Source organism: Mytilus trossulus, chromosome 6 (genome assembly GCF_036588685.1).
Source record: "Mytilus trossulus isolate FHL-02 chromosome 6, PNRI_Mtr1.1.1.hap1, whole genome shotgun sequence".
Classification (NCBI taxonomy): Eukaryota; Metazoa; Mollusca; class Bivalvia; order Mytilida; family Mytilidae; genus Mytilus; species Mytilus trossulus.
Window position 1 is genome coordinate 14,620,456 of NC_086378.1, and position 14,919 is coordinate 14,635,374.

Sequence of the window (14,919 nt, forward strand, 5' to 3'; positions counted from 1 at the left end):
GTTCAGTTGGACTTGTCACATTTTACAAAAAACTTGATCTTGATTCATGCAATTGAAACTGGCTCAATAGTTAAACTTCAAGTTAACATTAATTTTGATCTAGCAAAAAAAACATTCTATACATTTTATCCATAAACATTTGAAAAAATTATCAATATAGTATATACTCAGATATTTAAGTTAGCTGATAGTTACAGTTGATTGCATTGAATGTGTAGTTACAGATCACATCTTTACTTGCTTGCTAGCTGAACTGTGAAGTCATTATTACGTAAGGTATACTACCCTCCGTTTGAAGTGGTCTAGTACTAAAGACAAATATATATTGGTTATCTACTTATAAAGGAGGGTAGTTTACCTGACATAATAATGACTTCACAGTTCAGCTAGCAAGCAAGCTAACCAAAAATATATCATTTACCTACACACTCAATGCAATCAGCTGTATAAATTGTATTCAAATGACCATAAATGTCTCAAAAGCTACATTAGTTGTGCATGGTGCATGCTTCTATCTGTTAAAAAAATATATATCAATGGCATTACTGTTAAAGTAATATGAAATGGAAACTATGGGTAAAGAAATATATCTCCAATTCATAGTATTGCCTTCTATATTGCTTTGCACAATGTAATGTTTAATTTTTAGTTCCCACTAAAAATGAATTCAATCATTCCACCAGTTCTCACAAGCACTTTGATTTTCAATTTCTATGAAATTACAGGACTGTTGAATATCTTGGGCTAAAGTTATAAAATAACAAATGCATTTTTTTCATTAATAACATATTGACTGGTATTAATTTATCACAATCATATTACATTTATATAAATGTTTTTTTTAAGTCATAATCTCTTTGTTTGGTTTTGGTTAATAACTGCTGCATGAAATAAAGAAGATGTAATTTTCTGTGTTTTTCTTCATTTCAGATGGTGGAGTCTGTCAGCTAATGAATTACTGCACTGCCAGCAGCTGTTTGAATGGTGGCACATGTTTCTCCTCCTATGGTGGCTATATCTGTAGATGTGCTCTGGGTTACTCAGGGCCTAGTTGTCAATTCATCGTAGATAACTGTGCCGCTCAGCCATGTGTCAATAATGGTGTCTGTACCAATGCTGTCAACTCCTATACATGTACTTGTCCATTAACTGGAACAGGAGGTAAGAGTTATAACATCAAGAACTTCTTTAAAGCTAACTGAGTTAGGTTTAACAAAAGACAAGTATTAAGTCTCTGGTTTAACTTAAAAAATCCACAATTTGAAATCAAATTCAGATATAAATGTAATTAGAATATTGCAGACAAAACATTATTGTTAAAAACTTTCATTAGAGTGAAAAATATCTCTTTTCTCTAGATTTTTGGTTTGGTGCAAAGTTAATATGAAAATTAAACAATTACTTTTTCAATTGTGGTTGTATAATTAAATGCATTTTATCCAAATGCACAAGTTGAATTTTATATTTTGAAAGAATTTGACTGTATGAATTTGATTTGAATAATGAGTAAATTTTACTGACCTTCAATTGTGTATATTTTCAGGATCTCTCTGTTTAGACAACAAAGATAACTGTGCTCCTTACCCTTGTGTTATAGCCAACACTATACAATGTTTCGACAGAATAAATGATTATTACTGTAGATGTAAGGCAGGCTTTAGAGGGCAGAATTGCTCAGTAAGTAACACATGTTTTTGGATTAAATTCAAAAGGCACCCATGCTTTGCTCAGTCTTGAAGGTCGTACATTGACCTATAATTGTTAATTTCTGTGTCATTTGGTCTCTTGTGGAGAGTTGCCTCATTGTTCTCTTGTGGATAGTTTCCTCATTGGCAATCATACCACATCTTCTGTTTATAGATACATTTATTAGATGAGATCTGCCTATGTGATAATAATCACTTAATATTCAGCATGTTCAATTGAACTTTTAAAGATCCATTGAATGTTAGGGAAAGCTATTATCAATTTATACATGGTTGTTACTATATTTTTAGTTAGGAAACACAGATTGCAACAGTTTTCCTTGTCTGCATGGTGGCACTTGTTCTGCCACTTCCACAGGTTACCAATGTGCATGTGCCACTGGTTGGTATGGTAACAACTGTGAGAACATGATAGATAACTGTGCCCCAACATCACAGTGTGCTAATGCTGCTACTTGTTATAACACAGTCGTAGGGTACCAGTGTGTGTAAGTATGTCAGTAAATATTAAATTTCTTATGATAAGCATAGATTTCTGGGATACGATTGCTTTCAAGCAATCTCTAGATTTATACCAGTGGCTCAGAGCATTGCCCTCACATCAATCGTTTTATTCTAAACATTAAGGAACATCTCAGATTCTTATGATTGTCTTGCTTTAAGGAGGCTCGCGGGTATAAAATTTTCAGAAAAAAATCAAACGTTATTTTTCATTACAAATTTGATTAATTACCTAAAGAAGTTGTTACTTTATCATATGGTACAAAAATTATTCCAAAAAATCAATACGTGTTGGCCCCAGGTGACTTTTAAAATGTAGATATCATTGAAAAAGCTCCAAATTATCTCCCTTGGGTGCAAAAATGCCATATTTTGGCATTAAAATTTAAATATCTTTTTTAACTCATCGGTGACCTATATTTTTTATTGTTATTTTCGAAAAAGCTGTACATAAACTAAATAATTGTAAAATTTTAGCCATTTCTGTAATTTAGTTCTTTTTTAATTACTATATTACCGCTTTTTCTCCTATTAGTTCAACAGAATAAAAGGACATTAGCAAAAATGTATGCTTTTTTCGAAGGCAGATTGTGAGCGTAGATGAACGGTGACCCCATTTTTTTATTTCATTTTTCTATTAGGTATAAGATAAAGTTAATTTATAGAAAAATATAGCGAAATCTTATATTAAATAAAAAAATTGATTTAGACCCGCGAGCCCCCTTAAAAGGTAAAAACAAACAAAGGGATTAAACTTAAACAACTTTACTATAATGTTCTTTTCATAATCTTCATGTTTGACATTTCCCCTGACTTATATGCATGTTTTTAACAACACGGAAAATCAGAATTAAGCAGTATTTATATTTAGTGTTTTTATAAATTTAGAAACACGTCAGAGGGAATTCCCCAGTTTTGATAAAAATGTGAGAGTTCTTTGAATTCCGATAAATCTATTTTTGTCATACAAGAAATGAAGTGGATATTTTCTTATTTGTTACTGTTATGAAACTGATATTTGAGATTGTACTTCCATAAATAAAAAGAGAACCATCTAGGTCGTTTAATAAACATTTGTTTTGGTAATTGTGCGCATGCATTTAGTTTTTCTGAATTCAAGGGGAATTAGATTGAACGGTTGCTCTGGATTCCCCACTCAATTAATTAATTTATAACTCATGGGATCTTTTCTATGTATGTCTGCTATTGAGTGTTATTGTTGTTGCATAATTTTAAATCATGTGCATCATTTAAATTAAATACATGGAGTCCTCATCGTCAAGTGGTAACGAGAACACCCCTTCAGGCGAAATGGAGTCTTCCATATTATCGTTTCGAGTTGTCTCCTTTCTGGAAGTAACTTCCATGAATTTTGATTCAAAACATCACGTCGAGTATTAGCTCGTTCTGTCGATAAACGTAGTATTATATTAAAAACCATCGCAATTTAAACCGAAGAATGTGTACAGAAAGGAGTCATGATCACTGACCAAAGGAAATTAAATATTTAAAGAGTTAGGAATTGGGTTCCTCCTAGAATTAACGTAGGAAAATAGGTGATCAGAAACGAAGTGAAATACCTTCTCTCACTCTGAGTCTCAGTGACTGCTGTGGAAAGTAAACTTGGAATTGATAGTACAAAAATAAAACACAATGGGCCTAAGTACATTGTTCATACACTTTTATCCCGGATTGACTATTTTGATCTATTCAGATTACGTAAATTATATTTTACATGTGCAGTTGACTTAGTTTTGAAAATAATATGATTAAACTACATGTATACATCTGTCAATGAAACAATGGCAATCTTATCCCTCAGAGCAATCTACTCTTTGATTTATGACATGACATTAACAGTACTTGTACTAATTTTCACAACTTATATGGAACAAAAAGAAAATTTGATTATTACATTGTTTGCAATCAAATACTGTGAATTCACAGAATAAAAAAGTGATAATTTCACTCTTCTGACATTGTACAACGATAGATATTGTCAAGACATTGTCAATGATGTCACATTAAATAAATTGTGAATGCGTAGAAAAAGATATAGCCCCTTACATTTTCTACTTTAATTCAATTTAAAGGACCATTGTCCATCAAATACAAACGAGTCAATAATCAAAGAATTCAAGTATCCTAAATCATTCAACTCTTGTGACAGAGTTTGCATACAATTATTTAATATTTTTTTGTATTCACAGATGCCCTACTGGTTTCCGTGGTGACAAATGTGATGTTGATTACAACTTATGTACCATTACCTCCCCTTGTGTTGGTCCAAACAGTACCTGTTCCTTGAGTAATGGCGCGCCATCTTGTCAATGTGCTAGTGGTAAGGGGACATTTTATTAGAAATCACACCATTTATTATGTTAGTGCAAGAAAAAACATTTTAAATAAGCATGAAAATGATTACACATCAAGAGACTATTATGTCTGACATCATATTTATATGATTTCAAAATGTCAGATTGATTGATTGATTTTTGTTGCTTTTAAAATGTTAAAAGAAACGATATAATAATCTTTGGAAATTAACCAAACATGCAAAATTGTTCACACACTTCACCAAAATTAGCCATTTTACACATCAAATTAAAAAGAACACTCTTATTAAGACTCAAAGTATTCATAAGCAATGTTTAAAACACATAGGTTTATACAATTTAGTTTGGTTCACATGGTTCAGTATTTTAATTTTAAAAAAGTTGAAAAAATACTCATGATTATATTAAAGTTTTTAATGTACAGGTAGATGGGAACTTTATGATACACCTAAAGTATGACAGACAATAAATCTTTTTGTCACAAACCTTTTAAATTGTTTCTGTTTTCTTACAAACCTTTTAAATTGTTTCTGTTTTCTTACCAACCTTTTAAATTGTTTCTGTTTTCTTACAAACCTTTTAAATTGTTTCTGTTTTCTTACAAACCTTTTAAATTGTTTCTGTTTTCTTACAAACCTTTTAAATTGTTTCTGTTTTCTTACAAACCTTTTAAATTGTTTCTGTTTTCTTACAAACCTTTTAAATTGTTTCTGTTTTCTTACAAACCTTTTAAATTGTTTCTGTTTTCTTACAAACCTTTTAAATTGTTTCTGTTTTCTTACAAACCTTTTAAATTGTTTCTGTTTTCTTACAAACCTTTTAAATTGTTTCTGTTTTCTTACCAACCTTTTAAATTGTTTCTGTTTTCTTACCAACCTTTTAAATTGTTTCTGTTTTCTTACAAACCTTTTAAATTGTTTCTGTTTTCTTACAAACCTTTTAAATTGTTTCTGTTTTCTTACAAACCTTTTAAATTGTTTCTGTTTTCTTACCAACCTTTTAAATTGTTTCTGTTTTCTTACAAACCTTTTAAATTGTTTCTGTTTTCTTACAAACCTTTTAAATTGTTTCTGTTTTCTTACAAACCTTTTAAATTGTTTCTGTTTTCTTACAAACCTTTTAAATTGTTTCTGTTTTCTTACAAACCTTTTAAATTGTTTCTGTTTTCTTACAAACCTTTTAAATTGTTTCTGTTTTCTTACAAACCTTTTAAATTGTTTCTGTTTTCTTACCAACCTTTTAAATTGTTTCTGTTTTCTTACAAACCTTTTAAATTGTTTCTGTTTTCTTACAAACCTTTTAAATTGTTTCTGTTTTCTTACCAACCTTTTAAATTGTTTCTGTTTTCTTACAAACCTTTTAAATTGTTTCTGTTTTCTTACAAACCTTTCAAATTGTTTCTGTTTTCTTACATACTTGGCTATCAAATAGTTAGCTCAAATGAAGGTAAATCCAAAAATGTGCTTTAAACAAAACAATGTATTAAGGGTTGTTTTCATTTTTTTCCCAGGATATCAAGGTGATAGTTGTAATCAGAAGACAGTAACATGTAGCCTTACTACCTGTCAGAATGGTGGTACCTGTCAGGAATCTGGAGGTAGTGTTACCTGTATCTGTGCACCTGGCTATAATGGACAGAACTGTGCTACAAACATTAACGAGTGTGCTGGGAATCCCTGTCCCACTGCATCTACATGTATTGATGGTATTAATACATACTCATGTCAGTGCAATGATGGAAAGATTGGAGCTAATTGTGATAAAGGTAAATAGATTATAAAATCACATTTTCTAGCTTTAATTTTTTTTGGACACAAGGAACAACTTAAATTTAGGGAAGAGATAATTCATATTCAATATTAAGATGAATTCAGGTGAAGAAGCCTCTGTGGTCTGCCATACAATTAGTGATTCTCTTGTTACATTTGCAACCATTAAAGAGAACAACATATATGGGTCTAAAGATTAAAAATGATAAAAGTGCAAGGTTTGCAGTGATGAAATATAAATGCAGTCAGTGTAAAGTCTTTTCCACTAAGTCTTTGTACAACAGATTGCTGTCTCATGGAGTTTTTTTGGTTCACATTCAGATTTTCTTTTCAGATTTGAGTTATAATTTTGACATGATATTAGAGCCAGGCCTGCAGTGCGGGGATACAGAAGGAATCAGTATGAATACTGTGTTCAGTCTTGCTACAACAAAACTGTCTGTTTCTGTGTGGGTCAGATTTACATCAACAACTCCCAAAGTCATTCTGTCTCTGTATGCCTTAGAGTGAGTATTGAATAGCATTATAACCTAAAATAAGATTAAAAACAATGTTTTATTATGTGCATTCATGTATACCTAAATAAAACAATTGATTGATTGTGGATGTTTAACACCACTTTCAGCCCTACAAGGCTCCGTGTTGAAGGCCGTACTTTAACCTATAATGGTTTACTTTTTAAATTGTTATTTGGATGGAGAGTTGTCTCATTGGCACTCACACCACATCTTCCTATATCTATAAGCTATATCTTGATAATCATATTTGAAATGATGGAGTATTATGTTTGTAGTCAATGTAGCTGCCACATGTATGATTCGAACTTAGAACAGTTACTGTAGATGAACTACTTAGACTAATCTACCAACAAGGTCCACATAAGACAATTGCTTAGTCTTTAACTTATTTCTTTTAGATAGAATAATAGTCGAGTAGACTTAAAGCTTGTAATTATACTCAATTTATATTGCTGTTTACATTAAAATAAATAGTTTATAAATTTCTCCAACCCAGTTGTGTATAACCAATTTTCGTAGGTTTTAAACTGAGATTTAGTCTTGAATTCTTCATAAAATATTAAATGGATTGTTTTGAAATATTTTACTTAACAGTTCCATGACAGCCACACCTGAAAAGATTTTAGAGATAGGAAGTAATGGAGTATCTGGTAGTATAAGTGGCAATACCTACAACATGCCCTACGGAACAGGAAGTAGTGTTGTTAACATACGTAATGGTATATGGCATCATATCGTAGTCACATGGAACGCCCTAAATGAAGAGAATCCAAGCAATAAGATTGGTCGTGTATTCCTTTATGCTGACAACACATTATTAGAGAGAAGGGAAAATATTGGGACAAGCTATACTCTACCTACTTAGTAAGTTGTGTGACATTGGATAACATAGAGAGAGACAGATTTGTTTTCTCTATATAACTTTTACAGCTGAAGTATTTGAATTGATTAATATACAATAAATTTAAGTTTTTTAGTATAATTGTTGAACATTGAATAATCTCAAGTGTTTTTTTCTAAATAAGGCAGTATAAAATTCGCTTTAAACACAGTAACAAAAGGATCTCTGTACAATAAATTTGAGGACCAATTCATTTCAATTTTTTCTGTATCTGAATAGAGAACTAATTTGTTTCTCTTTGCACATGCTCACATATAAGTTCAATATGCCTTAATGTCTCTGTTATTTTTTTCATTTCAAAGGGTTTTGTCTTTATTGCTGTGTTAAATAATCTTTTAAAATTTCAACTTGAGATCTCCAAAGGAAATTTAACATTTCATTAAACTTTATATGAAATGAAATATGGAAATGAGTTTAAAAAAAAATGATATTTGAATAAAGAAATTAATAAAAACAAAAGAATTTTTACAGGTTAGTAATTTATACCAAAACACATTTTGATGTTGTAAATAAATCAACAGTTATTTGAAAATTGATCTTATATCATATTTTGTTTATTCTCTTCAGTGGTTACTTAGTAGTGGGAGGTACATACGACACCTCAACTAAGACAGTGACAACAGCCAATGGGATCTCTGGGAAAGTTTCCCGTGTTATCCTGGCTAAAGAGGAGTTCCTGTACACCAGTACCATCAGTTCTCTGTACACTAATGTTGACTACTTGCCAACCAGCAACCTGATTAATATGCCTATCATGTATATCATTGAGAAGGGAGCTTCGTTAATTGATTACCAGAGTGAACTAAGTGCTGGTGTATGTAGAACAGTCACCTCATGTAACTTGGGTAGGTCTTTTGTGTATTTATGGAGGTATTTATAAAATTAAGTTACTAACAAAGTGACATTTTTGTATGAAGTCTTGATGGTGAATCTGTTAAAACTATACCGTACTTTATATTTTGAAACTCCAGACTTTCCTTCAGTAACAGACTATAAGTTTCTTTTATTGATTGTTTCACATATTTTATGTCTTGGCTGTATATATATAGCAGACTATATGTTTTTTTCTAATTCCTGAAGGCTGTATGGTAGCATATAATTGCTTACATCCACTTCATTTGCACTTAGTCTGTTGTTTCATTGGCAATTATACCACATATCCACATTTTTATGCCTATGATTAATCTGTAGTTTCACCTAATATAGCATGTCAAATTTATATTTTTTAGCTTCAGATTTCCCCTCAGTAAATTGTCCTGGTGACCACTCAGTGGTATCAACTGAAAGGGTCAGTTACCCTGTATGGACAGAGGCATCCTATGGCAATACAGATTCAGGAAGAATTTTCTATAACATCAGGTCTGGAGGTAAGTAAAAAAGGATCAATCATATTCATGAAATAAGTAGGGCTTAGTTTTATCAAAGACATTTTTCAGTTGTTTATGATTGGCTTTTGTTCTTACTTAGGTGTTAACAAATTGAAAACTTATATTTGTGGATAGAAACTTGTGAGCAATTGAAAATTAGATATTTAAACTTCAACAATTTAGGGCCATTGATATAGATTTGTTTGTAGATTTGCCAGACCAAAGGTATGTTTTTTGGGTTCATTTTTTTTCATGCATTCCAATTTTTTGTGGTCAAAAGAAAAACTGCATTTTTCACAAATATTTGATATTTTGTAACCAAACTCTGCACACAAGCCCTTGGATAATTTATAATTCCTTCAACATTTCAAATTTTTGTTTCAACTTGACCCGTGAGACCTTCAAACATTGGTATACAATATATTTTTAAGAATCTGCAGTACATAACTAGTAAGCATTTTTAATATTCTGGTTTGAATTTTCAATATTTTAGTGTGAATTGACACCATTTTGGTTGGAATTTCAATATTTTAGTGTGAATGTTCAATATTTAAAAAGAATATACACATAATTATCATGTATTTTGTGTGTTTTTTTTAGGTGAGTTGACATGGAAGACCTATGCAGTATCATCAGTGGGATATATGGCAGACAACAATGCAGCAGTGTGTGTATTTAGGTTCTACAATAAACGTAAGTAAACATTGTACTTGATATGGCCCTGTTAATTGATACAAATCAATCACAAAAATGGTCTCTATACTTTAAAGGGCAGAATTTTGAAATTTGATGATAATATCTGAAAGGTAACACAATGCAAACTGACTTACTTACAAAGTTGAAATTAAACTGACAATGCCATGGTTAAGAGAAAAAATGTAACTTTCTTTTCATTGAACTGTGTGCAAGGATGTGTTAATTCATGAGGGTCATGTCTTGACTGGACTATCTAATCATGACGGCACTGTAAATAAGTAAGACATGAGTGTGATTTATGTTTGACATTTATACAAGGCTCCTGTGCTTCAGTACTGCCCTTTAGCGCTGATAATGCCACTGACATGTTTAGTCCATTTTCAGATGGTGAGAGATGTACATTGTATGTAAAGTTTTATACTTTTTAGGAGGATCATGTCCCTCAGTTACTCCAGCTATCCCTGTTGGAGGCACAGAGAACTGTAGTCCTTTGTCAGATGGGGAGAGATGTACCATTAGTTGTAACCAGATAGACCACAAACTATCACAACCAGGACCATACTATTACTCTTGTAATAAATATGGCATGTTTGATATGGAGGACAGACTGGAACCATTCTCATATCCACCATGTGCTTGTATGTATTATTGACAACATTTATCTCCCCTTACATAGTAATTTTTTTTAATTAGAGTTAAGTTAGTTAAGAAAATTATAAATTGGTTGCCCTACTTTTGATTTTTTAAAGGACTCAATCAAGGTTTGTAAAAAAAAAGTTAAAAATTGGTTTCAAGATGAATCTATGTACTATAAATTAAGAAATTATTGGGTGCAGTTATTATTGTGATTTTGTTATTTTAGACTAAAATGCTATTTTAATTTTTGCAATATTTAGAAAAATCCTGTTTAATTTACATAAAATTTTTCAAAAGGTGAATTTAAATTATTACAATTATAACCCTGGCACATTTTTTGCAATAATATTTGAATTTACAGTAGTTAGGGTTAGTGATAGAACATGGAATTGAGTTCAGACTGTTCTATAGGAAACAACAGAAAACTATGATATGATACAACTGAATATGAGCATAAGGTAAAATAGAATTCTGAAATTATTTTTCATCTTTACTCAAGGCTATATGCTTTGTCAATAAAGAAATGATATATGTTGTTAGGAGGTACTAATGATTTACAATTCTGTCTTTCCAGCTGCTATTAGTCGAACAGTCAATGTCAAGCTGAAGATTGATTACGATCTGACAACATCCTGTCAGGCGTATATTGCATCTTTACAGTCGCAGATGAGGACCTCTTTTAATAGTGTCAACGGTCAGTGGCAACAGAATTTGTGTAATGGTCCTAACTGTCAAAGTGTACCTGTATCAGTCACCTGTAAGTCCAGTACACTGGCTGAAGTAGAGGTCACCTTTAATACAGTAAAGTGAGTATGATAGAAAAAAGTGAGAAAATTTGTTATGAAATTATACACCAATTGGTCAATTCAGCAGACAACACCATTGTCAAACATATATGTCAAAAGACAAGCAACAATAACAAAACACTTTACATAAAATCTATAGTTTGAGGAACAAAAATGAATGGAAGTCAGGAAGGATGAAGGGGACTGAGTATTCTTGTCTTAGTCTTCTGAATGTATAGTTCCTTGCTGTTAAATCTGTAACAAAAATCTCATTATTCTATATATCTAATGCCTTAGCTTAGAAATAGATACAGTTACAGGCACTTTTTGGTTATAGTTGTTGTTTAGTCAGGATTAATTGGGAAAAAAATCTTCCTTTGTATGACATTTAATATTCCAATGTTGTTACAATTGCAGACTGAAAAAAATACAATGCACAGAAGAATCATCAACTTTTAAAATTATTCATTTAAGAGAATAAAATATACTTCCAGATTTTTGAGGAGAAATTTATATGTATTTTACATTACATTTCAGGGATCCCATTATAAACACACAGTCACAGAGTAGAAGTCCACAAGATGTTGTTGCCATTGCTGTTGTAGATGACAAGACCATCACATATTCAGTAAGTTATAAACTTTCTAGTTAGATTATAAGAATCAAGATGCTGTATATAATGATTCAGAAACTTGCACTTTGAATGTCACTTAGAAGGGATGACATCTTGCAGACATGTTAACATTGTATGCCAGTCAAATTACATCTTGGGTCATAACCATTAATTGAATTGATGATTCAAGAATACATCTCTAAGTGAACACAAATAATGAGTGTTTTACAGGAAATACTATCACTGTAATTTAAAGCTAACAAAACTTTGAGCAAAATAAGTTTCTCTCAAATTTAATTTGTTGATGTTTTATATTATCAGGATGCTGTACCCAGGCAGTCCACTTTGGAATTAACATTGGTACCCTATTGTGTTGAAGGTCAACAAATAGTGGGTAACTTCTGTGGTAAGTAATTTAAGATATTTAGAAGGGGTGGTACTACATAAAGAAAGTCCCTTTTAGAAGTAACACTGGTACCATAGTCTACAGCAGATAAACAGATAGTGATTTGTTTGGTCATTCACTTTTGACTACATGAAACAGTCCACACAGCTATGTAGAGGGTCAACATCTATGAAAAACAACAAAATATTACTGCTCTAAATGAAAATCACTTTTTCACATATTTTTGAAATACTTACCTATAGGAAGAGCAGGCAATTTAAAGCTGGAACATTGTGCATATGTGGTTACCATTAAATTTAACTTAAATTCTAAATATTGCTCATAAGCAACTTATGATAGAATTCCGGCTTTATTTTTTATATGATTTTTTTCAGTTTCCTGTGCTCCTGGTAGTTTTTATGATAGAGGTACTGCCAAATGTTCACAATGTCCCATTGGTCAATATCAAAGTTTAACAGGTCAAACAGCATGTGTTAGTTGTCCATCAGGGCAAACAACATACAACACTGGAACACAGGCAGATACATTATGTTTCCGTAAGTGTAATAATGATATTTACTTCTATAGTGTGAAAAGCGTTTGTTATGTTAATTAGTTAGGAACATGAATGTCCTCCATGTGGAGGGGGCATGTAGTTATACCCTTATCCCTTGTAGGTATGTAGGTACACACGTACATGAACATGCATCTGTATGTCCAAAAATTGGTTTCTGTTCTCTAACTTAAGGGCATACGATACAGTTACAGGGGAGGTAATGACGTTGCTAACGTGAAATGTTATTTTCGCGATGTCAAACTGTGACATATTGGGAAAAGATGCATTTTTCGACTGATTTTTATCATTCAATCTGATTTAATTTAAAAACGAGTTCATGGACCCCTTTTTTTCAAAACAGCAATTTGTTTCATTTTGCAGAGAGATTATGTGACCCAAATTTTATAAAACTGTAAATAGAGGATTTTTTTAAATTTTGATAAACATGCAGCAAAAAATTACGTATTTTCCTCGATTCATGAGCATTTGATAAATATGAGTTATTTCTGAATAAAAAATGCAAATTTTTTTTGGACACTTATCAAGTACAGAAATTACCGATTATTTAACAAAAAACAATTTGTGTTTATCTTTTATAACAAAAAAGTTATGTCTTTCATTCGAAAAAGAAATTATGGCCACAAATCTGAATTTTGAGCAAATATACAAAAGTTCGACCTCATTTTACTCAAAAAGTAGCACATGAAGGTATATTTTTTATTACATATTTGATTTAATCAGGTAAAAAATAGCATATATGCAAATTTTCACGAACTTGTAAATACAGGATCAAAACTGTATCGTATGCCCTTAAGGTTACCTCAACCAAGTGTTATGTAACTATTCTCAATGTGTATTACCACAAAACACAGATCCTAATTGAATTTAATGGTGTCATTTGTTCTGTTATGCCTCTTTACAAATGGTAAAATTGCTGACTTTTTGTTACCTTTCACTAACTTTAATCAGCCTCAACCAAATGTTATGAAACTTGTACACAATGCTTATTACCACAAAACACAGATCAAGTTTGAATTTGGGTGACATCACTTTTTCTGTTATGCCTCTTTACAAATTGTAAAATTGCTGACTTTTTATCTTGACTTAAGTTTGCCCAAATCAACATATTCCCCATAAATTTGTATAACCTATGAAAATGTCAATTTATTTACCGTGATTTTTTGGATTTTTTTTCACAGAATCTTGTACTGTTGGATGGCATTTTTCCTTATCAACTGGTGCCTGTGTTTTCTGTCCAATTGGATTTTATCAACCATCACCTGGATCGTTCCATTGTCTAGGGTGTGATGCAGGTCTCACCACTGCTGTACCTGGTTCCTCACTAGCAGGAGACTGCCTTGGTAAGTTTTACATGTTTAATAGGTCATGATCATTTCTGACAGTTCTGTTAAGATTTTATATCTCAGAAATTTTTAAATTGTAATGCATTGACCATTAATAAGAGAAATGATTAGTTATGAGAATAATAAAATAATCTTGAAACTACAGATAAGTTATTCATTTTTTTTTTTTTTTTTTTTTTTTTTTTAAAGAGAATGAATAATATTATCCCTTATACTTCTCACACCATTTCTGTAATTTTTTGAAGATTTGAAAGTCACAACATTCAAGGTAAACAATCTTATGTCAGCCACTGTACAGCTTAAACTCCATGGCATTTCTTTTTCTGTCTTGTAAAACTTTAAGAATGATTTGTCAAATTGAAATGGCAAATTCCTCAGAAATCTTTCATGCTTTTTTTGTTTTTGAAAAACTGAAAGTTTCAAGTTGATCATAAATTCTGAATAAGTTCTTATTTAGGACATATCGGTTTCTTCTGACATCTTCATATTGCTATACTGTGTATGTTCCTGGGATACCAATTTTTAGGGCAAGAATAACTGCAAATTTGAATATTCAACAAAAAACAAATTTTCTAAGTGCTTGTATGTAGACTTTTTCCATATTATTTTTCGTCATGCTTAAAGATATTGACTTGATAATTGTTTTATAGTTTCCACCATGACAATTTGTAGATCAAGTTAGCATTTTGGCCATTTGACACAAAGACAAAATCAAGTATCTACAATGAACAAAAAACATGTTTCTTCATTTAACGAAAATTGGTAACTTCTAAAATAGCTAAATCA

The 14,919-nt window shown here is 31.2% G+C and overlaps 1 protein-coding gene across 1 annotated transcript in view; it reads left to right on the forward strand.

Annotated features, from left to right (window-relative positions):
- Positions 1–14,919, forward strand: part of LOC134722335 (sushi, von Willebrand factor type A, EGF and pentraxin domain-containing protein 1-like) — a 91,123-nt gene that overhangs the window by 63,329 nt on the left and 12,875 nt on the right. The window contains exons 39-54 of the mRNA XM_063585947.1: positions 931–1,161; positions 1,544–1,677; positions 1,998–2,194; positions 4,418–4,548; positions 6,054–6,308; positions 6,647–6,818; positions 7,425–7,694; positions 8,299–8,576; positions 8,961–9,098; positions 9,699–9,791; positions 10,223–10,432; positions 11,005–11,236; positions 11,753–11,843; positions 12,150–12,234; positions 12,609–12,770; positions 13,969–14,130. Coding sequence (XP_063442017.1) covers positions 931–1,161; positions 1,544–1,677; positions 1,998–2,194; positions 4,418–4,548; positions 6,054–6,308; positions 6,647–6,818; positions 7,425–7,694; positions 8,299–8,576; positions 8,961–9,098; positions 9,699–9,791; positions 10,223–10,432; positions 11,005–11,236; positions 11,753–11,843; positions 12,150–12,234; positions 12,609–12,770; positions 13,969–14,130 — 2,841 coding nt within the window. The remainder of the gene's footprint in view (positions 1–930; positions 1,162–1,543; positions 1,678–1,997; positions 2,195–4,417; positions 4,549–6,053; positions 6,309–6,646; positions 6,819–7,424; positions 7,695–8,298; positions 8,577–8,960; positions 9,099–9,698; positions 9,792–10,222; positions 10,433–11,004; positions 11,237–11,752; positions 11,844–12,149; positions 12,235–12,608; positions 12,771–13,968; positions 14,131–14,919) is intronic.